Source organism: Solenopsis invicta, chromosome 16, assembly GCF_016802725.1.
Source record: "Solenopsis invicta isolate M01_SB chromosome 16, UNIL_Sinv_3.0, whole genome shotgun sequence".
Lineage (NCBI taxonomy): Eukaryota > Metazoa > Arthropoda > Insecta > Hymenoptera > Formicidae > Solenopsis > Solenopsis invicta.
The window spans coordinates 6,408,654-6,434,282 of NC_052679.1; the positions used below are offsets into that span (position 1 = coordinate 6,408,654).

Consider the following 25,629-nt stretch of genomic DNA (forward strand, 5'->3'; position numbering starts at 1 on the left):
ACGTCATGCGAGCATAACGCGTGTCGCCGAAGGTGCGGTGAAAAGAGGTATGTGGCTGGCGAGAGAGGGAAAGAAAGGAAGAAGGACGAAACGAGAGAAGCGCGGGGTAAGGGTAAATCGAGATGGTGATTTAAATGAGTGCACTTCCGAGTCGTGAATTGTCGCGTTCCGGTGAAAATATGTCGGGCTGAACCGCGAGAATAATATCGAGAAGAGCGATAGATCGAGACGCATGCAAGTGAACCACGAGATTTCGATCAAATTGTAATACGCTGGAAAAAATTTCGAGGTTTAACGAAAAAAATCGATAATCTAAAGTAGAAGAGATGGAAATCCAAGGGACGACTTGTGTAAATGCATTTTAAATATGAAGTCCGATATGAAATCCGCATTGAAAATTGCATTTTCTTCGGTATGATTGTATCAACAGTTTATCCATAATTCATAGGTTAAAACAAATCTAAATCGAAACGATATATTCTTTGATTTCAATTAGTAATGTGTTTATAACAACGGCGTGCGAAAATATCATGTGCTAAAAATATCAATCTCTTTGAATTCTCTTATAGCAAAGTTCGATTGAACCGCACTAGTGTACGCTGATGCTCATTGAAGCCGTTGTACATTGATCTAAGTGTGAAAGTGAAATGCAAATATCTTGAATAATATAATACATATTTTATTAAACGATACGATAAAGTATATTGAATTGAGGATTTGCGGTTTAATCCGTCTACACATTAAACACATATCTTTAGGTTGATTTTCTACGACGGCTTTAACGCTCACTAGTGCATCTAAAAGAATTCACTGCACTGTGCACAGAAACAACAATTTTATCGCAGGATCTAAAAATGTACCTAGCTAGACACGGATCAGAAAATAATTTTACGGTTGGACTGTCAAAATAATTATACAGGACTCTGAAGCATTATGCTTACTGCTGCAAAAAAATTTTGACACTCTAACAACCAGTGCTTAAACGTTCAATATAATTACTTTCAAATCTATGTAGCAAAATCGATCCTTCCATGTATTAGTTCGATGCTAGTTCTCGATCTCTGTCTCTCTCTACCCACGAACGCGACGCGTTACCGTACAGAATGTACGAAATTAAAAAAAAGGTAAAATGAATAGGTAGGCAATGATAGATCGATTTTGTCAATCAATGTTCTTTCGATAACCGCTTCTGTTCGTGCTTTATCACGATATAATCTCGCGTTCTCTATCGAGTCTACGATCGAGTCGGCTGCAGCATCGCAGTTTCTCTCGTTGCAATTCACGCGCGATTTCCTTAATCGTTTCAGGGATAGCCGTCTCTAATGCGGGAGCCGGTGGCATACCGGTTGGCATTGCTGTGGCGAGGCAGCGATTGCAGCATCAAGAGACTTCGACGTCTATGCGCAATGTGTCCTTAAGTCATCACACGTCGCATCACGCGACGAGCTATCATCATTTCCAGCCGGACAGCCTGGGTAAGTTTTTCTCACGGAGATGTATCACGATTATGAAACACTATTTCTGGACACGATGAATGAAATCGCGAGCGTTAACATTGAAACATTCTTGCTCGCCGCGCAACGTAAAATCGTTATTTAATAATGCGAATGTAATATATCGTACTTGGTACCCGCATGCGAGACTTGTGCCTTCTCGCGAGCATTAAAGAGCAATGCAAAAAAAGTACAAGTGGAACAAATTGCGTTTTCTTTACAAAACCGTCAATTCTTTCACAGCAGCCCCGCCGTCAATTGATAAAAACGCAGCGTTGCAACGTAAAATTATTTGCAAGGTCTACGTTCCAGTAACCGCACAATTGTCACTTTTTTTTATCGAGTATTTAAAGGAATATCGTGTGACCAAATATTTGCGTTGGACTTTAACAACGTTATTGTTTTAGTTAAAGGATATCTCTTTCAAATGAGCATCCTTCCCCCCCCCCTTCTCTGTCCAGTTGCGCGCAATATACACGGTATCCAATTGCGCAGCATGTTCTCGTAATGCGGCCGTTCAAGTTGCGATCCTAAAGCGAATATTAAAGAAAGTTCGCTTAAGCCTGCCGGCGTGTGGTATTCGAAAATTCAATCGTGAGTGAAAATTTTATGTCGATCGCGTGATATTTTCCTAATCCAACTCTTTTCCACGCTCATCACTTTCAATTTCGAGGTACGAAGGAACGGACGAACGATTTGCCTGCCTCATTGTCTCGTATCTTGAGCGTAATTTATTGCGAAAAAATATCGCCGCTATTATTACAGCTCGAGGCTATTATTTTTATGACGATAATTCTTCGAAAATGACGCCATTGATAGAAGAGAATGCAGACTTTGGCGTAGATTCTAAGTACGGACTTTTTAATCGGTAATCTCTGAAACTTTAATGAAGATCTCTGATCACGTAATAAAATATAATATAATCAATTCCGGAGCTTTTGCAATTATCAATCGAAATTAAAATCTACGGAACTCTCGCTATTTCAATATTTTTCAGTATTTTTTTTTCTAACCAGAGCTAAAATATTTCGCAACACGATCGTATCTGACCGATGTTGATCGGATTTTAAACCAACGTCACATCTATATTTATTTCTCTAATCGCGAGCTTTTACATCGATTTGATGGAAAGCGAGCCGTAAGTTGGAAGGGTTCCGCTGCCCGCTAGCGATGGCTGTCTCCCTCGATCTCTGCCGATCTTTACGGTGGCTGAACCTCGATGAACAAGCTTGGGTCCGTTGTAGGTTCCAGCACGGCCATGGCGGTAGGCGGCACTACCCTGGTGCACTGCGGGCCTGGAGGGGAGGATCGTGCGGCCCACCTCGCTGCCATTCCCTCCGGGGCTCTCGCGCCCTCGCTGAGCCTGAATTCCAGTCTGAATTCCAGCCTGAATTCCACCCTGGGCAGCATCGGCGGCGGACCGGCGGCCGCGGCCGATACGGCCGCCGCTGCTTGGCCGCCCACACTGTGGCAGTATCCGGCTACGGCGGCCGCAGGTGGGTAATCCGCGGCCGAGCATCGTTGTAAGAATAACAGAGCGATATGCGAAACCACCCCGAGTCGAATCTACGATCGAATGAAACTTCACGTCTCGGGACGCGATAGCCGTTAATTATGTCTCTCGGCACTCGAAAACCTGATTAGAGACGAATGAGTAAGAGATTTTATGAGAGAAACGCGAAACTGAGAGAAAATTTCAATCTCTCGGTATCGATCGAGGTGGAACGATCTATATTCGTTCATAAAATTCTGCGAACGTTAATTAAATCATATTGGCTCTCTGCTAACACTTCGTTATTTACCGGAGTAACAGTTAATGAAAGAGTAATGCGTGCACGAATGGGAAGCGTATCGCACAGGAACGTGAATTCGCATTATGTTCATTTTTGACGATGTAAACGGATCGCGCGTCAATGAATAAAGGCTCGAATTAATTAACGTCTCGCGATGTGCGTGTATATCATACGCGCATCTGTCTCTCTATCGGCGCGAGGTATTAACCGGGCCACTAACGAGCGACTACCCTACACAATTTCGGATCGAATTCACTCCTCGCGCTGACCTCCCCGGCCCGGCTGACCGAGTGACATTTATCCAAATAACGCTGAACTACATCGCTCGGTCTGCAGCTCGCGCGCGTATTTTCGCGCCGTGTAAATCATTCACGCACACCCCGTTTAATTCAATTCGTCGCTCGATACAGGCGTGTTACGGATAGGAATAAAAATTCACGCGTTAAAAGAATACAAAAGTCGCATAACCAATCAATTCTACACTACTTCGATGGACATTTAAATAATAACAGAGGCACTAACGATCTCTTCGTTATTTTTTGGGTCAAATCTCCAATTTATCGTACGATACGAGGGATTACTAAACAACAAGAATAAACGAGAAAAACCAATAACGCGGATACTCTTGACTTCCCGTACACCGCACGGAATAGTAAAAACGTTGCAAAATATTGCTGCAACGTTTCAGCAATGTTGCAGCAACGTTAATACAATATTATCCACGTTGCCGTAATATTTTGCAATGTTTTTGCTACGCTGCACCGTACGGATTTCATGTTCGCTATTATGCAGGCAAATGCGCATGCAAGTAAATTATAAGATAAGTATAATTAAACCGCGTAAAAGAAATGAAAATAATATGCGAAGGGTGAGATATTGACGTTGCTTTTTACAGCGATGCCAACGGAGCCGGTCGGTTTTCCGCAGATGGGTTCTGGACTGCAAGGTGGATTACAGTTAGTCCGCGATCCAACGACCGGACACATTCTCCTTATTCACGCTGCGGGTAATGCGGAAATGCGGTTCTAAACATATCCCTTTTATTAACGTGCGCGCGCGGCGAAAGTCAATTGTGCATTATCTTTCGACAGAACAAATGCAGCAGGCTCTGGTGTGGCCGAATTACTCGAACCACAACAGTAACGTTGCACCGCCGCCACTCCTTCTGCCACCGCCTCCACCCTCGATACAGCTTCTGGGTGATATCGGCGGCGCGCGATTAGTGCTGACTGAGAACAAAAGAAAACAACAAAGCGCGCTGCCGATAGTAAAGATCGAGACGGAATGTAGCAACAGTCCGACAACCATAATCAGTACGTATGAGCACTTTTCTTGGCAGAAGGGAAGAGAGTTGGAGATAAGACGACGGAAAGAGCTCTTTCTCAAAATAGAAAACTGAGAATATGTTTGTAGGAAAAAAGGAGCTTGAGAAAAAATACGATTTAATATTGCGTGTTTTACTACTTGAGAAAAAGTAACAATTAATTAGTTCCGGACACTCGAAATTTGAACGCAATTAATAATTGGGAAATAGGCTAATTAGAATCAGTGCGGATAAACGTGCGCAATCACGAGTATTAATATTAAATCATTTATTCATTTCTAAATTACAAACGAACGAACGAACGAACAAACGAATTCGTTCGCTTTGGAGTCATTTTCAGCGTAAAAAATTAAAAAAATTAAAAAATTCTAGCCGTCATTAGTCACTGAAAACGGGAAGCAGTTAAGAAAAAAGTGTTTCAATACGTAGTAATCAGTTTATTGCAACACTTTATCAGTTCCTTCTCTCAAGGGACGTGCTTCTCAACACACTCGAAAGTTTTTTAAAAATTTTATCGATACTCTCCACGCTACCTATTGTGTGTGCGCCTGTAAAGCGAAATACTATGATTAATTCTCTCGAATTTCCGGAAAAGATAATCGAATCAAGTAATAATTGAATACCACTGATGCAGCGAATCGTTGCGCCTCAGTTGTATTTCATTACATTACGTAATCGCGTTCCCCTGCGATCTTCCGCAGCGTCCACCGAGTCGTCGAAGACCGCGCTGCAAACCATGACGTCCGTGACAGGCGCTTTGGTGCCGGACGCAGCTCTGGTTACCACGCTGCACTATTACCCTCAAGCGCCGGCGCTGGTGCAAATCAGCCAGGCCGAGCCTACAACTACGCACTGCAGGTCACAGGTAGGTAACATCACCTTTCACCAGGTTTAAACAGCGTACGCGCGCCTATACCGAAGCGCGGTATGCAGCGCACAACGCGAATTATTGCGCGACCGACCGACCGACCGACCGGCAGGCCGGCCGGTGCAATATCTATGCAGATAGCGATGCAAATCGGGTTTGCCCATGATTAATACAATGTGCCACAACGTTTCCACATTATGCGAATGGCTGGACCGCGCCCGGAGTTTGACGTAATTACCGCTGCACTCCACCGCACCCGCCTCCCCTCTCCCGTTTCCGCCCAAAGGTCTTTCTCTTTTAGTTTTCCTCGCGTGAAACAAATCTAACGATATCTGTGCTCGACATCGAAGCAACAAAATCTTCAATTTAAAAAAAATTAGAGAACCCTGTCGCCTATTAGAGAAAAAAAAGTGTTCTTGACGCGTCCTTCTACTATTTTCTATAATTTTTATGTGCGACGAGTTAGAGAGGACTTTGATAATAATAAAAAAATGAGAGAAATATTCCTTAATAGACTCCGAAAATTTGTTAAGTATGTATAAGAACGAAATTTTCGCGAAGGCCACCTCGCCGGTCTTGTGTCTGACACCACCCCCGGAAATACCAGCGGCGATTCATACGATCGAACCATCGTCATTCGGGGTTCAGGATGCTTCGAATCAAACCGACGCGCCCGAGGATACCGAGGAGAAGCAGGAGACTCTCGTGAAGCAGGAGCAAAATCTAAGCCCGTGCCAGGTCGTGTCCCAATCCACGGGGACGAATCTACCCGCCGCCGCGAATTTCGAGATCGTGCCATCGCCGACGGAGAGGATCTGCAATGTCGTTAGAATCACGACAACTACGACTACGGTAAATCCGACCGTGTGTGGCATCGTGACCAAAGTGGACAAGGCGGAAAATACGATCATCAACATGGCCGACTGCGCCAAGTATTCGGCGAAAGACGGAAGAAGTCTCGCGAAAGCGACTGCGCAGGACTCCTCGCGTGTCGACGAGGAGGTTTGTAAGGACGAAAAGATGACGCCTATCTGCAGCAGGGGCGGCAGGTTCGGTGCTAGGATCATCGAGATCACCGAAGAGAACTGTGATAGCTTCCACGAGAACCTGGAGTTCTTCGCAAGGAGAAGAGACGTCAGCGCGGATCAGCATGATCATCGAGATGAGTACTCTAAGGACGAGGAGAACGTTGCACAAAAGCCTATCAGTCATGAAAAGGAGGTGAGCTTTCGATTATTTAAAATTTTCTATATACCCCATATACGATTTTTTTCTTGTATCCTGTTTCATTCTGGTGTATAACATCTAGAATTGTCCTACTTTTCAGATCGAATCGAAGATCAACGACGCTTCGAAGAACATCGAAGTTCATCAAACGTGTCTTAAAACATCGGAACCGCCGCCAATCGTCAACGAAGCAAAGTCGGACGTAGTCGATTCAACGGACTCGTCGAGAATCAATTGCGAGAGTTGCGACAAGGAGCGAAATATCTCGAGCAGCGAAGCCCGACCTCAGATCACGGTTAAGTCTTTCGACATGCCTAATATCGATTGCGACGATCAAGAGGTGCAACAAGTAGCTATCAAGCAAGAAGCCGATGACAGCAGCTGCTACGAGGTATGCTACGAATCGTCTCAGTGCGAGCCAACGTCCACTAGCGAAAGGTGCAGATCGACGCAGGATACGACGAAAAGACACTCCGTGGAGAAGCCCCACCATCCGGGTATCGAGAACGTGGTGGAGAAGCTGAAGAAAAATGCGGCGGCTCTGCAAGAAGCCGCGCTACCTAGCGTTCAAAAAATCGAAGAATCCGCGGAAAGGTCGAACGTGGAGAACGTCAAGCCGCGCGTCAGGTACTCCGAGACGATACCGAAGAAGTTGCATTTTTTAAGATCATGCCAGAGCTCCCTGGAGAGTGGCGCGATCGATACCGAGATCTCTTCCTCGCAAACCGCGATGTCGGAGCAGCAGCTTAAAGATCAATCGGGACGGCATTCGCCTCAAAACGACAGACATATGGCCAGTAGCGAGTGCCTGCTTAACGAGAACAATAACGACAGCAGGAGTAACAACAATAATATCAAGGTGCTCGAGGATAAAACATTGTTGGCGAAGAACGAAAAGAACGTCTCCCATGATATTACGGCTTACATCAAGCCCAAGACTGTCTGGCGCTGCGAGGTGCAACCATTCGAAAAGTCTAACGTAACTCGTAAACCGGATCAACACGTCGAAGACACGTCTACGGAGACAAAGTCAAGATTACAGAAACAAAAACCAACCATTGATGTGAGCGGTCTCGAATTATTGTCAAACAGCATCGAACAGTTGGAACAACGAGTCGGCCAGCCGGAGCATCTGCAACTGGACACGGACGTCGAGAAGTCACCCGTTAGAAGCAAACTCGTAAGTCAGCAAAGTGAGAGTAATAATAACAACGTCGGTAGTCCTCTCGGCTTACTCTGTGCACTAGCCGAACAGATTATGGAGGTGGGCGACAAGGTCCCCCGGAAATTGAATCTTGAAAGTTCGGAGGAAATCTCGCACGCTGGTCGGTTACTGTTGAACCTGGGCAGAAGCAGCTCTCTCGACCAAGATGAGAGCAAAAGAAAGTACGTTGAGATCGATGACCATCGCTCCAAACGATTCAAGCTCCATGATCGCGAGGAGGAAGCTAAGAGCGCGTCGTTGAATTATCGCGAGGAAGATATTAAAGAACAGACGATGGAAATTAATGAAGGAAAACAGGATGCTCTGCAATCGAAAGAGAGCATCGAGGATATCGATAATTTCTGTAAGGAGGAAATCAATAAGATCGCCGATGAAAAAACTATTGGCTTGGAAGAACAATCTCTCAATAGTAGAGAAGATGATGAAGATTGTTACGCCAATGAAAAAGCTGTTAAAACCCTTCAAGTTCTCTCGAATGAAATATCTAATAATTTACCAAATAACGATAAGATCGTGAAAGAGGACAACCTGTCGGATTCGGAGGGCGAAATGTTCGAGTCAAAAGTCCTATCTGAGCAGTCAACGAGTTGCGAAATTAGAAATAACAAGCGTAAAATGTCCGTCGAAGAGAGAGACGGCCACGACTACAAAAACGCGCGAACAAAGTTGGAGGCGAAGAAGTTCATAGCCAGGAAAGGAAATCGCGATAACGAGGACGACTGGCCGAGCATGGACGCCGCAGAACTTGATATGAGAGTCAGGATGGCTGACATTCAAAGACAATACAGAGAGAAACAGAAGGAGCTTTCCAAGTTGATTCCTAAGAAGGATGACAAGAAAAACTCTGGTAGACCGCGGAAAAAGAGTCATTCTTCCACTAGGTAAGTGTGAATCGAAATATGTAATGAATTCATTTTATGTAATATGGAGAACTCGATATTTAATATATACATGATTTATTTTGAGATAATAAATATAAATAAAAAAAGAATTAAAAAAGGTCATAAAAACGAGCTTGATTAAGATGTGAATTAAACCAACTATTTGTTGATGCATACAATCAAAATAATGCGGTATGTTTCGATTTAGTTATAATCAGCCGCTGACAGACCGAAAAGTAAATACACGTATTTAATTACTAAAGAGTAATAAACCATTGGAAAAGATAGTCACAAAGAAAAAAGAGAAAAGCCACAATAAAAAAAGTAGGATAAATAATTTAAATATATGTAAATAACAATGCAAATGTGAATTAAAATTGAAACAATGTAAAAATTGCTTTTCTCGGTAAGTCAGTTACAATTAAATGATGTCGATAAATTCAAAAACGAGAAAAAGTGAAGTCAGAAAGATAAAACTTCGAAACGAAAACTTGTCGCAAAATTTGCCGTCCAAATATTGCAATTCGTGCCCGATTAATTTACATTTGACATAAAACTGTAAATAGATTCTTATTTTTGTTTACTCGCTGTACTTTCAACGCTCAAACACGACATCACGTACTGGCTGTCGAGAATCAAAACAAAACAAAAATTGTTCGACTGACATTCGACAGTCTCATTTGCTCTTTGTACGAAAAGCAAGAAGTTTGCCAAACGCATTGGACGTATACGTTTCAATAATCTATTTGGCTAAAGTAAGTCACGCTTTTCAATCTTTATCATCTTGACCCTACATAATTATTCAATTATTAACCCTTTTTAATATTATTCCTTTTAATGTTGTTTATTAATCCGTTTAATAATCATATACATTTAATGCTACGTCAATTTTAAATGTATCGGACACAAATTGTAGAATTTTAACTTTAACAAATTTTCTGACGCCGTTCAAAGTTTTAACTTTCTAATTCCATTTTTTTTACCTTTGAACGAAAAATCAGAGTGACGACACATATTAGTTTTAATTTTTAATTTACTGACTTTATTTAATCATAACCGACTTATCATGAAAAGCGCTTTTTCACTTTGTCTCAATTTTAATACACATGACATTTTCGTCATTATTTATATTCATATTACTTGTGTATTTTTTATTTTTTTGGATTTTCTCCTTCTTTTTTTTGGTTATCTTTTTTAACGGTTTATTATTTTTGAGTAATCAAATACATGTATTTATTTTTGTATTCATTTTATCTCAACGGCTGATGAGTCGAAACAAAACACATTATTTTGATTATACAGACCAATAAATTGTTGGTTTAACTCACATTTTAATCAAGCTCGGTTTTTGACCTTCCTTAATTCTTCTCTGCTTAGCTAATTTTCGAGTCTAATTTGATCTTTAATAGACGTAAGATATCAATTATTTTCTTGTCAAATTTGATAGAAAGATATAAGTTAAATTTGATAGAAAGATAAGTTTCTTCGTCTTTAAGAATCCATTAAGTTAATAAATTTTACATACAGATTTTATATTGCAACCCAGATAATACGATTATTAACGATTTCTTCAGCTCCGATCACGGAACGATGTCATCGCCACTCGGACTAGATCATATGACCTCCCCGCAAAAGTCACCCTCGAGATCACCAGAGCCTGGCGCATCCTCGCCGTTAGCTTCAGCTGTTCTAACCATGCCGAAGTGCAACGTGAATCTCGTGAAAATCGGCGAGACCAGAAGCCATATAAAACTTTTGGATAACATTCCCAGTATTCCGATATCAGGATCGCCTGTGACATTGACGATGCCGGTGTTACCTTGTCCCAGCAATGAAGCACCGGAGGATGATGATAAGAGCACGGGAACGGTACGTAGATTCATGTCTTTCCAGATCATTGTATTTATTAACGTATTAATTTTCTTACTTATTCATTTATTTATTGCTGTTCAAATCTTATTAACAATGTAACGTAAAAAGCATGGCGAGTCTAGAAATTTGACAAATTCCCTATTTATTTTTATTTTTTAGCTGGCCTATGACACGTCATCACCAGCACCGACTGTCGCAAGCTCGACTTCTGCTTCCAAAAAGAGAAAAGTGGGACGACCGCGGAAGCTCACTTGCACCTCGGGCAGCGCCAGACACTTGACGGAGACAATTGTCGCTAAGAAACCCAAGAGCAAGAGTTCTCTAGTGGGTTACGTATTGTCCTCAAAGAACAGACATCTACAGACGAAGGTAACTCGTTAAGATTCATCTTTTTAAAATTTCTAAACATGCGTCATATATTATGGATTTTACTAAAATGCCGTTTTCGTTTTCAGCAATGCATAAATAGTAAAACTAGCTATACTCCGTTGCCATTTAAATCGGGAGTCTCTTCCCCGAAGCCACAACAAGCCAAGATGCAAAAAGTTGCGAAAATGAAGACAAAGCCGGCAAAGCAAACTCCGCTGCACAACAAAAATGTAATCAGCTCGATTATTGCCGAGAAAGCCAAGCTAAGTCAAGAGGTGAAGCTTGAGAAGCATAGCAGTAAAATAAAACCGAAGCTTAAAGCGGAGGTAAAGGTGAAAAATTGGGAAGATGACGAGAACGATACGGTACAATCCGAAAACATTGTCCCGGAGAGTAAGGAAGAACCCATAGTTGAAAAACCTGAGAAGGTAATAAAACCATTCCTACACTTTTCACAAATTTCATAAAAAAAAAAAAACCATACAACGTTTTTTAATCGTAAAATTTTATCTATGTATCAGGAGACGTCGATAGAATCTGCGGAGCAATCGGAAAAGGAGCCGGAAAAGCCGCGACATGAGAAATCGAAGAAGAAGAAGCGGAAATCGCAATCGCCGAATCATGACAGGAAGGAGTCCAAGAGGCGCAAGTCCCTGGAATGCAAGCAGTGCGCCAAGGCAGCCGCTGCGAGAACATCCGACAGCATTGTCAACCGCTGCAAGTTGACGCCCGCTCATCTGGCCATCGATCAGCTGCGAGTTCTCATGGCGATAGGCGGTCTCTTTTACGCGGGCAAACTGAGCGCCGTGCAGGCGCCTGATGTTTACGCCATCACGCTGGATGGCGAGCGTGGAAATAGACCGCATATTCATTCCCGAGAAGAGATCCTGAAAGACGCGGTAATAGGTCTAAGGCTCGACTTGACACTCGGAGCCAATTCTTTCAATCGACATCGACTTACTGTAACTCGTTGCCTTATAACGAAGATTAGATTACGATCCAAACGAAATAAACACCAGGTGCAGATTCAAATCCAAATTTAATAAATATAAGACTGATTCTCGTGTTCATCAATAACCTGGCCAATTATGCATATCGTTACATAAAAGAATCAATTTTGGTACACAAAACTCGTAAAAAAAAAACGTTATACGGCAACGAGTTAACACGTATGCACATGCAAATTGAATTATTTAAAGAAACACGAATGAATTTAAAAATGTTAATATTACTAAATACAAAAGGCTTATTAGTTAGTATTATAAATCAGATTATAACGAATGATTCTCACTTTTCAGCAGTTATTAACGCTCATTATCATTAACATAACAGAAAAATTAGCAAAGAAATAATTAATTCTTTTAAAAGAGAGAGAAAGAAAAAATATAAAAAACGTATAATAAAATACCGCAAGAGTAAAAATATTTGATCATGTAGATCGTGGAAGTGTGTCCGACTTCGACGAAAGAATTACCACCCGGTACGAGACTATGCGCGTATTGGAGCCAACAGTACAGGTGTTTGTACCCAGGAACTTCCGTAAAACCTATGGTGCCTGATCCGCAGCACGACGAGAAATTCGTCACTGTGGAATTCGATGATGGGGACAGCGGTTTAATCGTCTTGGAAGACATCAGACTTTTGCAGCCTAATTATCCTGTCGTAGGCACGTGTCTCACGTATTTTTCTACGTTACTTAAACCAGGATTTCGTCCTGTTATACAAGTAAAATCGAGCTTATCTCTCATTTTAATTTTTATTTACAGTGTACGATCCGAATCCTCTACTCTCACTGGGCAAACGACGACGGCAAACATCTTCAGAAGACAAGCGTTCCACGAGCAATCCGAGCGCTTCGTCAACTGGTCAGAACGTTCCATCGGCATCTCGAAGTGTGGCAGCTGGCAACAACAGCTTCGCCACGGGTACTTACGTCTCTAACGTAGAATTGGCGAACGTCAACGAAGGCGCCGACGCGGAGACCGAAACAAATGTCGAAACGAGTAGTACGAGCGGTACGGAGTACCGCAAAAAGAAGCACATGAAGAAAATAAAAAAGAACCGAAAGCTACTCGAGGCTCAAGAAGGCAAAAAGAAGCACAGGAAACACAGGTCCTGCAAGGAGCATCGAAAACACAAGCACAGAAAACATCGAAAGCACAAACACAGGCATCACGGAAGTATTAGTGACGCAAATGGCAGCACAAGGTACGTATATATCATAACCTGTTGGCTTTACATCCAACTTGTACATTACATCGCAAACTATATCGAAGATGAAGAAAGTTTCATTTAGAGCGTTTTACGCGTATGAATAATACAAACGGAAAGTATAAACCGATATTTAAGTTCATTTTATTATTATAATTTCTTGCGTGAATACGAGATCATATTATCATTACAAATTGTGAATTAATTTTACTTTCATCGGAGGTTTTCTATCTTTATCAAGAAATATAAAATATTTTTTTAGCAATCGAGAGAACAGCTGGGAGCAACAGAATGAGGAAGAAGCAAATACAGATTTACCGAACACAAGTGCTTCCACTATCGAGGAGCTGAGATTGTCGGAAGAAGAGGACGAAACTGAAGAATCGGTAACTGTTGAGAAAACCAACGAGGCTCAAGTGGAGCTTGAAGAACCGCCTAAACCAAAAGACGACGATGTTCAGATGACATCAGAGTCATCGGAGCAACAGACCGAGCCCGAGGAAGAAGAACCGTCAGAACCTATTCAGCAGACTATTCAGGAAGAATCCGAAGAACCGTCGGAACTCGATCAAGCTTGCGACGAGACACAGCCGGAATCCGAAGAATTCTCAGAAAACGTCCAAACGAACGACGAGGAGCCGCCTGAGGAATCGCCAGAATCAGTCGAGAAGAAGGTGAAGATTCAGAAGACGAGTCGCGCCTCTACAAATCGTGCCTCGGTCAATCGCACTTCAGCGGTTCGCGGTTCCACGAGTCGCGCCTCGGCGAATCGCGTTTCGACGAATCGCACAACGGCGAATCGCGCCTTGACGAGACACGCTGCGACGGCTCAGGCAACGACGTCTCAGGCATCGACGAGTAGCGGCCCCGCGAGCCGAGTCTCAAAGAATCGCGCCTCCAACCAGACGACAACTCAGCCTAATCCGCCATCGAGTCCCGTCGAGACTCCCAGTCCAATAGCCCGCATGTTGCCTAACAAACGCCACTGGAAATGGGCGAGCACCAGCCGCGTATCTGGAGGAAATCAATACTTCACAGCCATAAGACGCGGCAGAGAAACGATAAATATAGGCGACAGCGTATTGTTCTATTCCTACCGAAAGCCTCATGAGAAACCTTACATCGGCAAGATTGTGTCGCTGTGGCTGAACCAGAAATTAGAGATGAGAGTCAGATCCCAATGGTTCTACCGTCCTGAGGAGCTTCAACCGCCTTGCAGCCTAAATCCTTCGGTAATTTTCCTTTCACGTAATTACATAATACATATAAAGAAAAAAATACAACTCCATTTTTTCAGAAATATTCTTTTAAAGCTCCTGATCATTCTCTACTGTTATATTGGATAATGACGTCGGGAAGGAAAAGTCACATAAATTTACTTTTACTTTTTATAAATTTTCTTCTTAACATAGATGTAATAAAATTATGTTTATACAATTTTCTTCTATCATAATGCAATACGGCAACAGTGAATGGGTGAGCCTTAAAAGTGAAACTAGTATTCCTAAAAATTTAATTCGACGTACAATTCAGCAAAATATATTGAATTGCAAAAAAAAAAGAAAACAATTGCTTTATTGTTCTCGTACGTTAGTAAATTCGAACAAAAGCAAATGACTATTTGTTTATTCGCAGGGCGGCCTGTTTGAATCGAAACACAGCGATTCAAACGACGTGCAAACGATTTCACACAAAGTAATGGTGCTACCACTTGAAGATTATAATAAGACGCTACAATCGTCACACAGATATCAAAAGGGTTACGAGGACAACGACCCTTACTATTACTACGCCGGCTTTTATACGCATCCGACGGTAACTTATGCACCCGGCGTTACGGCTGTTCTAAATGAATGAGAACAGCTTAAGCTGACGATTAAGTTAGCCGGAATTACTTAATCGTGGTCAGCTACCAACTATGCGAAATTTTCGATGTGACAACCGTTTAAAGTGAACGGCTCTCTTTATTGCGGAGGAAGACGAACTTATGGCTAATACGTTAGGAGCGTAGGCGATACGTTACACGCAAGAGATGAAATTATTTCTCCACGTCTTTATCGCGAGAGCATTGCTCATTGAGTCTACAAGGCACAAGCATTACTTCATTCGCATGATACTTAACAAAAAACGGTAGTTCTTCAGGATAAAAAAAAAACATACTTGTCACACATCTAAATGTTAGATTTCTTTAATTAGAATCGAAATATCTTAATTTCTTCGTTGATCAATAGTAGCATCTTTATCTTTATTTTTTTTTTCTTTTCTATTGCATCTCTTAGACAGCATGAAAATATCTCTCCATCGTAATGCACGGAATTAAACATTTCGTCGATCTGCTTAAGATCGTTAAAAAAATAAGATAAAAGCATGTAGTCGTTAAACGCGCGCACGACCTATAAAAATGATGTAGATTAATGAAACTTCGTAGCCTGCAATTCTTAACCTTCATAACAGGCAATACTTGTGCCTTGTTTAAAAATTCCTCCCATTGAAATGCGATCAGACTGCCGTTCGGTTTCTGTGAATTTCCGAATTGTAATTACGCTTACATTTTGCTAGCGGAAGAAAGCGAGAGAGCGAGCGCGAGAGAGAGAAAGTGAGAGAGAGAGAGAGAGAGAGAGAGAATGAGAGAAAGAAAAAAAATGGATCGATGCAATAATCACACTAAGTGGCATTAAACGCGGAAGTGATCAAGATAAAAAAGTTATTTGCTGTACATATTGTAAATATGATTTTAAGAACGTGTGTCTAACATTTGCGTGCACACGACTCGTTAAATGTAAATCGCATTAAGAGCGGTAGATTCAAGTTTATACAGTTTAAGTTTTAAGTCGTAAGTTAATGACCCGAGTAACACAATAACGTTTCGATATTTAAATAACAAAAAAGGGGGAGTACTATTTTCATGTTTGGAGAGTCAAATTTTTTTAAAAAAATCGATGAAACATATGATAAATAATGGTAATATAACTTCATTAAGTGGTGAGATAAAAGTGAAGATAATATCCGAGTCATTCTTTAGGGATACAGCTTTTTAGAAAATTTCATTCGATTTGTCGTAGTGGATCGATGACGAACACGACGCGTCGTGTTTTTACTTCGCTAATCGATAATACCCTCTAACGCGTTTATAGAATAGATAATTTGCATGCATTTTGCGATGCAGTCAGACGCTAACCTGAAATATCGCGGATATGTGACGAGCAATAAAGAATTAATCCCATCAAAGCTCGCGAGAAAATCAATTATTTAAATAATAGACTGTTCGCTGAGTTTGAGAAAGCGCCCGAGGGATATAAAAGGCCGTTGCAACGACACAAACTAAAGATGTTAACGCCAAATTAATTGACAAAATCGGACAAAATTTCTTCATGAATTTTACGACACGTTGAGATATTAAAATGCAAATTTACGGTACGCGTCAGATAACGATGGGTTTTTGTCGAAACGATAATAAGAGGATGAGTATTCGATATCTCCTTTACTGACGAGGATTAGGATGATTCGACGATATCGATTCATATTAGAGCTTATGTAAATTTGACTAGCAAAACTTGGGCCTAAATGGTCGTGAATGTACTTATAAAGAAAACTCGTGATACGCGACTTATTGAGTTCATTTTTCTTTCTGATAGGAAAAAAACAAAGATAAACTTTAAGCGGATACGTGAGAAAGATATATATACTTTTCAAATTCAAAAGAAAGAAACTACAAAGTTGTAATATATTGTTACATCCGGAAACGCGCGCAACTTTATATTTAACACAATCAAATATTTATCAAGTATAAATGTTGTAGAACTGAACTCGGAGTTGCATGTCACGCGCTATCTTTGTTAAACAAAAATCTCGTTCTTGTACTATTCCACACTTAGCGTGTCAACATGTCAATTAACTTGATATTTGTTTCCCCCTTTTCTGTAGAATGAAATTTTGGCGGACGTAGTAATACGAGACAAGGTGCTATACATCAAAGCATAATTTTTTTTTTTTAATAAATATTTAGTTAAATTCCATAAATATCTTTCCTTGCATTTTTTTTTTAATTTTAATGATGAACAACGTAAATTAATTATTTAAAAAAATACGATTTTTTTCTGTAACTTCCATTTTCGCATGCAATGCGTTGCATTTATGTGAAATGAAAGCAGCGAGCACCGTTTGCACCTTGATCGCTAGAAATACATAATTACCATATCGTTAATTACGTATTTACTCACCTAATGTTGTTTGATACGTTGGAAACTGTTAAGATAGGTGAATTATGATCAACATTTGTTGGGTAAGCTTGCTTTGTTGCGAGAAAACTGTGAAACGAAAAACGTTCACCAAGTTGAAAGGAGCTAACGATGCGAATGATTAGTTGAAACAAAGGTGCAAATCTCATAAAATTTAATATTCGGTCTTTATCTGCAATTATACATATATTTACTCGAATCGCCCTCGGAGCGTTTGCCAGTTACGTTTGAGATTATTCGTACGAAAAAAAAAGTATACACTCGAGTTAGCAGAGTACAAGTTTCCTAATAATAATAATAGAACCGTGTTGCAAGGCCAACGCTTCAGTCGTAGTTTCCCACCTTGTCTAATGCCGGGATTTTGGAATTTCGATGAGGCGAATTCGGGATTTTCGGGATGACCGAAGCTAAAGACTTTTATAGATACTTTTAGAACGTTTTATGTGAGAAAAAAATTTAGTGTTACAGATATGATCAACGACTCTTTGGGCAATCGATCGATTTTCTTGAAAAAACGAAAAAAAAATAAGAAATAAAAAATTGTTAAAGTTAACACGAAACTATAAAATTTCTCGTCGCGACAGCGTGACATTTCGACTGCATAAAATCTACGAGAGATCTACGAATGCAAAAATGAAAAATGGACAAGAGTTAACTGACAATTTTGCGATCGATTCCTAGAAGAGATCTAGTTTTTCTGAAAAATCCTAACGAGACTTGATCGAAATTCCGAGAATGGTCCGGCGAGATCTTATCGCATTTTCTCGAAACCTGTACAATAATACGGAAAAAATTTTCGAAAATTGCTATAGCGTGTACTATATAATACTATAATACTAGCGTAGAGAGTCTTTCGCGAAAATCGAACTGGTAGGAGTGTGAAGTACAAACTGAAGACACAATAAATGCGCGCGCGAGTGATGCGATAATCGAGGAGGAAGGATCGAGAGGTACTTATACGCGTAAAATGATAAATATGATTTGTTTTCTGTGTAAATATACATATAGGATGCTCCGTTATGTACATACATAGTGCGCTGAAACTGCGCGGTGTTTCGCGCCCTGTCGCTTTTAAAGATATTTTTGACGATCGAATTGATCCATTGTATAGAACACACGATTCAATCATGTAGTACGTAAAAATATAAATACGTGTGTATAATATATAGTATTTTTTCATGAGGGTCGCGCAACGAGACGACAATGAGGAGTCGGCCACATACAGAAAAATACTGCCAAGAAAAGCGTTTACTCGCTTCACTTCTTTTTTTTTCTAACAAGCAACGTTTGCCTTTTAAAATATTTTCTCGATAAACATTGTCTTAAAATACACTCAATACAAATTAAAAAAAAATTTATTATCATATGAAAGAGAGTGAAAAAGAGAACTTATGAAATATTTGAAATAAGTAATATTTACTCGATTCAAATATATATTTTTCTGTGCGTACACAGAAGTTAATAATAAGTAAATGTTACTTGTTTCAAGTAAAAGATGAGTGTATTTTGAGAATATTACTAGGAAAATATTTTTTACAAACTGTTACTTGAAAGAAGGGAGCTAAAAATTGAGTAATCGCTTTTCTTGACCGGAGGATGAAATTTTTCTGCGTGCAGGCCTCTTAAATGTAAAAAAAAAGAGATCTTAATCGTGCCGTTCACGATGCATCAGTAAACTTCCGTGAGTGGTTACTGTGAATGTCTAGACAGTGTTGGGCGGACGTAATCAGGCCTTATCGAAAACCTCTAGAGCGTTAGCCTTAAGAACACCGGGATCGGCCACACGAACAGCTTTGCTTTTCAGCTTTTCAGCTCTTTTGCCTCAATAAAAGCGTTACAGAGTAAACTGTACAATTATTTTCTATCTCTAGTAAAAACTTTCTAGTAAAAAAAAATATATATATATATGTAATATATGCTTAAAAATGTATGCTCACAGGACGCATATTTAGAAGCGTATAGCTCGCGAATTTGCATACGGTCGATACTGCGGCTACGTGTCGCCGAGTAACTACTCTCTTCGCACAGTAACTATAGTCGTCAGATAAAAATAAAAAGATCCTGAAACAGCAGCTGTGCAGAGTGGCCACCTTTCCCCGCTTGGTAAGAGCATGTAACCGATAAGGAGCTCGGTGTTCTCGAGGGAGGCTAAGCATGGATGATGGTGGTGAATTATACGGTACCTTCTCTGCGCAAAGAACGCGCAACGAGTCGCAATCTTTCTACACGCTTGTAGTAATAATATAGCGCTGGTATAATATTTTATTAATTACCATTTATCGCGACGATGATAGCACCATGCGAAATATATACACATGTGTTTCGTGTAGTGCTATGCATACACATCCGTTATATATTCTGAATATTATATATTTTTACTGTGTAATTATAATAAATTGCTATACAATTACTAATTCAATCCTGAACGCGTAATTCACCTATACAAATTAACGATTAATGGATCAACATTCAATCCATTCGAAATTGCTATGAAAATGGAAATTCTGTCCATCAGCTGGTCTGGCTTTTTGACGTGCCGCTTTTCGACCACTGCTGCATCCAACGTTACGAGATTAGCATTCGCTTTTCGAGGTTTTTGTAAATATGTATTTGGATCGTGTAAAAAGAGAGAGAGAGAGAGAGGAGGAGAAAGAGAAAGAAAGAAAAATCAGACGAATCAAAAATATCGATGTCTTCGATGTTCGATCGTCCTTTCTATTGTACGACGCGAGATTAATCTATCGACAAAACCCTCCGCTCCTCCCTGTATTTTTCAGGAGACGGCAGGGCAGATTAACATTAATAAATCTCCAACTATCGCGCAATATTCCGCGTCCCTCTTATCTCGGATTTGGCGTGGAATGAAGCAGTGATGGGAATCCAAATGATACGTACGTTTTCGAGGACTTTTTTTAACTACCAAACATAATCACATACGTTATAACGAAAATCAAAAATTTGAGAAAGAACCATGATCAAAGCTTTCCTCTATTTAAAGATTAAAAAAGTGTAATTACGTTCTGCACGTGTTACTATTAATGTATTTCAATTTCGCGACGACACACTCCCATTTCACTGCTCGTATGTGAAAAGTAAAATTTTGATTTAAAAATTACAATACACAATTCGTGGTTTTCTCTTTTTTTTCTGCTTAATTAGTTTCTTTCAATATTTTTCATAATTTTCTGCTTTCACAAATAATTTCTCCAATTTTTTTGTACGAACATATATTCCTTTTAATATTTATTTTCGTTTCGCATCGAATACCGAGCGAAAGCGCATTTTGTTCACGTTCGCCGGAGCATTTCCTCTCGTAAATAAGAGCAAAGAAATTTCGCTCCACTTTATTCATACGGCTCAATTATCGCTCGAACTTTCTGGCCAAGGTTGCAAGAACAGGGAGCGCATCCGTTCCCAGCAAGTCTGATTTATCTGACACGTAGCGGACCAAAGTTTGCACATACACACACACACACACACACACACACACATACACACGTCTTGCACCGTAAACGAACTTCGAGATTAAGTCTTTTCGTTCATGTTCTACCAATCAATAGCTAGCAGTAGGCGGTAAGTATTCCGACAATTCTCCTCGATTTCATAGCCTGCCTGATAAATCGCGATTAATTGAATTCCCATCACTGGCTAGTCGTCCAGCAACACCAGTAGCAGCAACAGCAGCAGCAGCAGCAGCAGCAGCAGCGGCAGCAGGGGTAACAGCGGCGGCGGCAGCACCTTGTACAAACACGAATTTTACGGTAGAACGGAAAGGCGAATGAATTTTAATAACATGCCGCGTGTAAAAGGAACAAAAAACGGCGAATCGATTCGAGGCGGTTTTATTTCTCGCGCGCGCGCGCGCGCGCGAGAGAGAAGATAAAAGGCGATATTTTAGATCTGTAAAAAGAATCGAGATTGATTATATTTTAGTAATGCATTTGATATCAGACGAAAAGTATTTCGAGCGACACGTGCAAAAATTTCGGAGATGCGATTTAAAAAAAAAAGGGAGAAGGACGCGCGAAGGAGCGTCGTTTCTCCTTCTCTTTCAGAAACGTGCCTGTATGTGGGCGGCTTGATAGTCACTAAGGACGAATTGTGTCGAGATAAGAATTTAGGACGCGAGGTTTCTTCTATTTGTGTGCTTCTAGAGAAAGAGAGAGAGAGAGAGAGAGAGAGAGACACGTAGCCACCGTGTACCGATTGTCCTTAATGTTAACGACCTATTAATTCGTTTGCAGCTCATTAAGTCACACACTATTCCGAACACACGATCGCTCGCGGGCTGAACACGCGAACGCACATACGAGAAATATTATACATACAGACACACGCATAAATAGATATGTACATACACCTGTATGGTTAATTATGAGATTTTAGAGAGAGAGGATCAATTCAATTTCCGAAAACTTATTTCGTTACGAGCGAGCGCGCCAATGTCACGCGCAGACACTTCTTTATTTTTGTCATATCGATATTTCGTCGATAATAAAGTGCATATTAGACGAGTGAATAAAGGATGTCTATTATTTCGCCTATCCCTGCATATTCCTACAAAACTTATTCGTTATCGTCTTAAAAAAAAACCTCCCTGCGTAGAAAGAATAATTTTTTTTTCTGCAAAAATTTAGCTGGCTACAGATCTGAAAAGTTCCGTTACACGTTCTGTTATCAAAATAATTATGTAAGATACTCAAGCTGATTGCACGAACGTTGGAACTTTGTAGCATTTGCTCGTCACGCTTGAACGTCCGTTGTAATTATTTCGATGGTCCAACAAAATTATTCTCAGATTTGTATCTAGCTTTTTTAAATACTTCAGCAAAGTTGTTCTTCCAGCGAACGTACGTTTCAAAACGCGCAAGCATCCGATCTTGAGAGAGCAATAAGAATTTTATTAGCAATAAAAAAAAAGTAACAAAGACTAAATCAGGTGTAATAATAAACGACGGAGACAGCGAGAGTATTTGTTGCTTTTTTTATAACTGATAAAAATGTTATTGTTGTTAAATCTGTTGTTACTTCTTCCAGAGCGCACCTCAATTTCTGTCCCAGTATTATTCTCCCAATTGTTTGAACATGATTTATCACGCAAATGCAAAATTTATTAATAATTCTGAAATCGTTGCTATTGAAAATTAATTAATCGTTCGATAGATAAGCAAGACGAACGGTAGTTAGTGCGAGAGTTATTGGAATAAGTAACGGAAGAGAAATTACAACCCTTCTTTCTCTACTGCGTGATAAAGAAAAAGAACGACCCATAACGAGAGCCATTTTCAAGCACTGCTTCCAATATGTCCAGGATGGAAACGACCATAGCGCTCTAATCGAGCTTGTCCTACTTTCTCGCACCTTCTGGACCTTTTGTACTGTAAACGTTACTGCCGTAATAAAAAGTTACGTACGCTGTCGCAGAAACACATTAAAGGACAATCGTGTATTTGAGCCAAATTATCTTTACTAAAATCTTATTGAATCATTAATGGGAAAACGATTAACACCAGTTAGATTTTATTAACCGAAAATAATGTTACGCACAAGATACGTATATTTAGTTTCGAAATTGTCATTGAGTACTTAATTAAATATAGTTAACGGGTACTAATGTTTCTAATCATTCTCTTTTGCCAATTTCACATTTTAATTATAAATTGCACATGAAATGTATGTGTATACGAATCGTTAAAATTAGAAGTGCAGTAAAATTTGCAGTCGAGATATTATAATTGGAAGATACAATTATCATTGTGAAAATACATTGCTCTAATTTTCCATAAAGAGACGGCGAATTTGTCATCGCTGAAGAATAGAAGATTGATGTGGCGACGGAAAATTAATACAGAGACAAAGATTGCCCTAATTAGAGACTCATGAATTGAAACGGCCAATAACCGCGCGGCGGTTCGCTATAACTGTACGGTTTACCCTAGTTTTCGCGTAAATGTAAAACAAACTGGTCGCTCTGTAACGCGACGCGTTCATCCTTGAACCATTCTCGATTCTGCAACAAAACGCGCGCGACTTCCGACAAGAGACGAGTCGCAATTAAAAATTCAGTTTCTGCTCGCTTTTTCGTTCATCTGTATACATTATTGTCGCGTGTAGTTAAAGTCGATCAAACGCAGCACGCGAATTAGTATTTGCGAATATGCGCTAGCAAACCCGGCAGTCAAACGGTACTCACGTTTCCGCGGAGTCTTGTTTCTTTCTTTTTTATTTATTTATTTTTTCTTTGCACAGTCGCGAAAACGGGATTACATCGCGATCGAATTAAAAGCACTCTTCGACTTTTCGTCTCAGTAGTAGAGTTCAATTTCATGCGAGAGCATATCACGAATACGTTTATGCGACTCTCGCGTATTTCGCCGCCAATGAAACGATCGCCGCGCGTGTGACCCCCCTATTCTCATCAGTCGGCCTTCCCCGGCGGCGACTGATATAGAAAGCTATTGCAACAAATTGGATTTTAATTTAACTCGGTTACAAACATGTTCGCGCGCACACGTGGCGCGGATTGGACCGCCGCCAGATAATCGAGAGCTTAAATGGAGTTCGAATGGAAAACCGATTGTTCTTTGCAGGCCACGGCGAAGTCCACTTTGACATCCGGCCACGGCCATTGTTCCGCTTCGTACTTACGTTAAAGAGCGCATTGACAAATCGTCCTCCGATTCGGAAAAGGGAAAGAGATGCGACGTTCGATCGCGAAATTTCTCCATTTATTTAATAACGGCGCGCGGCAGCGGCGGCGGCGGCGGCGCGTCAACACAGCGCGCGCGATGTATCAATTAAGAGCGTAAGACCGTAAGACCGGAGGAGCTGGGACAAAAAATCGATCCCTCGTATCCCGCCGACGCTGTTCCGTCATCGGATTTCACCCATCCTTAATATTTCACGTGCGCGCGTAATAAACGGTGCGTGATGCTGGTAATCGCATCACTCTCGGGCGGTAACCGACCATTTTTTTCGTCCAATTAAATTTTTCCATTGCGGAACGCGACGAAGCCGCTTATCTCGCTCGCAAGAATGATGTATCCACTATATTTAGTCGGCTACTAAACCGGATGGCGCTTCTTGTTGCGGTGCATATTGTGCTGCAACGTGACAGATGACACGGATGGAGCGTCGACAATCGATTAATTTGCCCGCTTGACCACCCGGCTACATCCACTTACGTCCGATATTCGTTCGCGCCGCGACGCGACGCGTGTATCGGCTAATCAGCGACGATTTGTTCGCCGATCGAAACGCGGCAGAATCCGCGTGCGCGGATCCGTCGCGTTGTTTACAACCGGAGCGTGATTAAATAGATAGCGCATGATAAATATTCCTATCAGCGCGTACATACACGCTAATCCGCGTGTGCGTTCGACGAATCCTCCTGGAGATGCTGTTAAACGTCTTTCGACGTGCGCAAATATAATTCAACGTGTCGAGCAAATTGGGAATAAAGTAGATCAATAAATAATTGTATTTTTTTTTTCTATTGTCTTATCCAAAAATGTACATACGCAATTCACTCGAATGAGTATCGAGATCGTTATGATGATCAAATGAATCGCCAAGTAAGAATAAGATAAATTAATATTTCAGAAGGACATGAATCATTTATTGGGAAAACGTTAAAAATATTGTGCGTTTAATCGTGAAACTGGAAAAACGCGGCGGCCATTAAAAATACAATTGGAAACGTCAACATCAAAAATATATTATCTTGTTCTACATTATCGAAAATTCTATATTTGATGAATATGATTATAGTTATTTAATTTTAAAATCGATCATTTTAAATTGCGCTTTAAATTATAAATCCTTCCTTCATCCGATCGAACCTTCAATCATTCACGAGTAGTCAAAATTAAGTGTCATTAGTCATATATCAACGCGAACATAAATTATAAATACAGGCAATTTCAAAATTATCGAGATAATCATAATAACGCGATTTTGGGCCAATTGGACTATTAAGGGAAAATGTTTTCGTGCAATCTCGGTATACAGGTCGCTAACAAATTTAAACTTTTCCCTCTCTCGTGAAGATTGAAATTTTTAGTAAATACATATCTCAAATAAAATATTCAAACGTACGTATACGTCACAATTTTATTTGTGAAACAAT

The 25,629-nt window shown here is 40.5% G+C and overlaps 1 protein-coding gene and 1 long non-coding RNA gene across 10 annotated transcripts in view; one reads left to right on the forward strand and one right to left on the reverse strand.

The window, feature by feature from the left end:
- The window catches only part of LOC105204830, a 53,397-nt gene extending 31,377 nt beyond the window's left edge, over window positions 1-22,020 (forward strand). For 7 of the 9 annotated variants that reach the window (XM_026137512.2, XM_026137516.2, XM_011174055.3 and 4 more), the window contains 15 exons: window positions 1,308-1,475; window positions 2,738-2,989; window positions 4,182-4,292; window positions 4,378-4,599; window positions 5,312-5,475; window positions 6,040-6,699; window positions 6,806-8,811; window positions 10,386-10,680; window positions 10,843-11,052; window positions 11,139-11,480; window positions 11,574-11,951; window positions 12,490-12,718; window positions 12,819-13,260; window positions 13,526-14,495; window positions 14,899-22,020. In XM_026137512.2, coding sequence (XP_025993297.2) covers window positions 1,308-1,475; window positions 2,738-2,989; window positions 4,182-4,292; window positions 4,378-4,599; window positions 5,312-5,475; window positions 6,040-6,699; window positions 6,806-8,811; window positions 10,386-10,680; window positions 10,843-11,052; window positions 11,139-11,480; window positions 11,574-11,951; window positions 12,490-12,718; window positions 12,819-13,260; window positions 13,526-14,495; window positions 14,899-15,120 — 6,671 coding nt within the window. In that variant the 3' untranslated portion in view covers window positions 15,121-22,020. The remainder of the gene's footprint in view (window positions 1-1,307; window positions 1,476-2,737; window positions 2,990-4,181; window positions 4,293-4,377; window positions 4,600-5,311; window positions 5,476-6,039; window positions 6,700-6,805; window positions 8,812-10,385; window positions 10,681-10,842; window positions 11,053-11,138; window positions 11,481-11,573; window positions 11,952-12,489; window positions 12,719-12,818; window positions 13,261-13,525; window positions 14,496-14,898) is intronic. The other 2 variants (XM_026137514.2, XM_039458949.1) reach the window with 2 other exon arrangements.
- On the reverse strand, window positions 4,431-5,369 carry LOC120359802. The gene is made up of 2 exons (XR_005576582.1): window positions 5,234-5,369; window positions 4,431-5,158 (listed from the first exon to the last, which is right to left on the reverse strand). It is a non-coding gene; the product is annotated as an uncharacterized LOC120359802 (long non-coding RNA).
- Window positions 22,021-25,629: the final 3,609 nt, after the last annotated feature.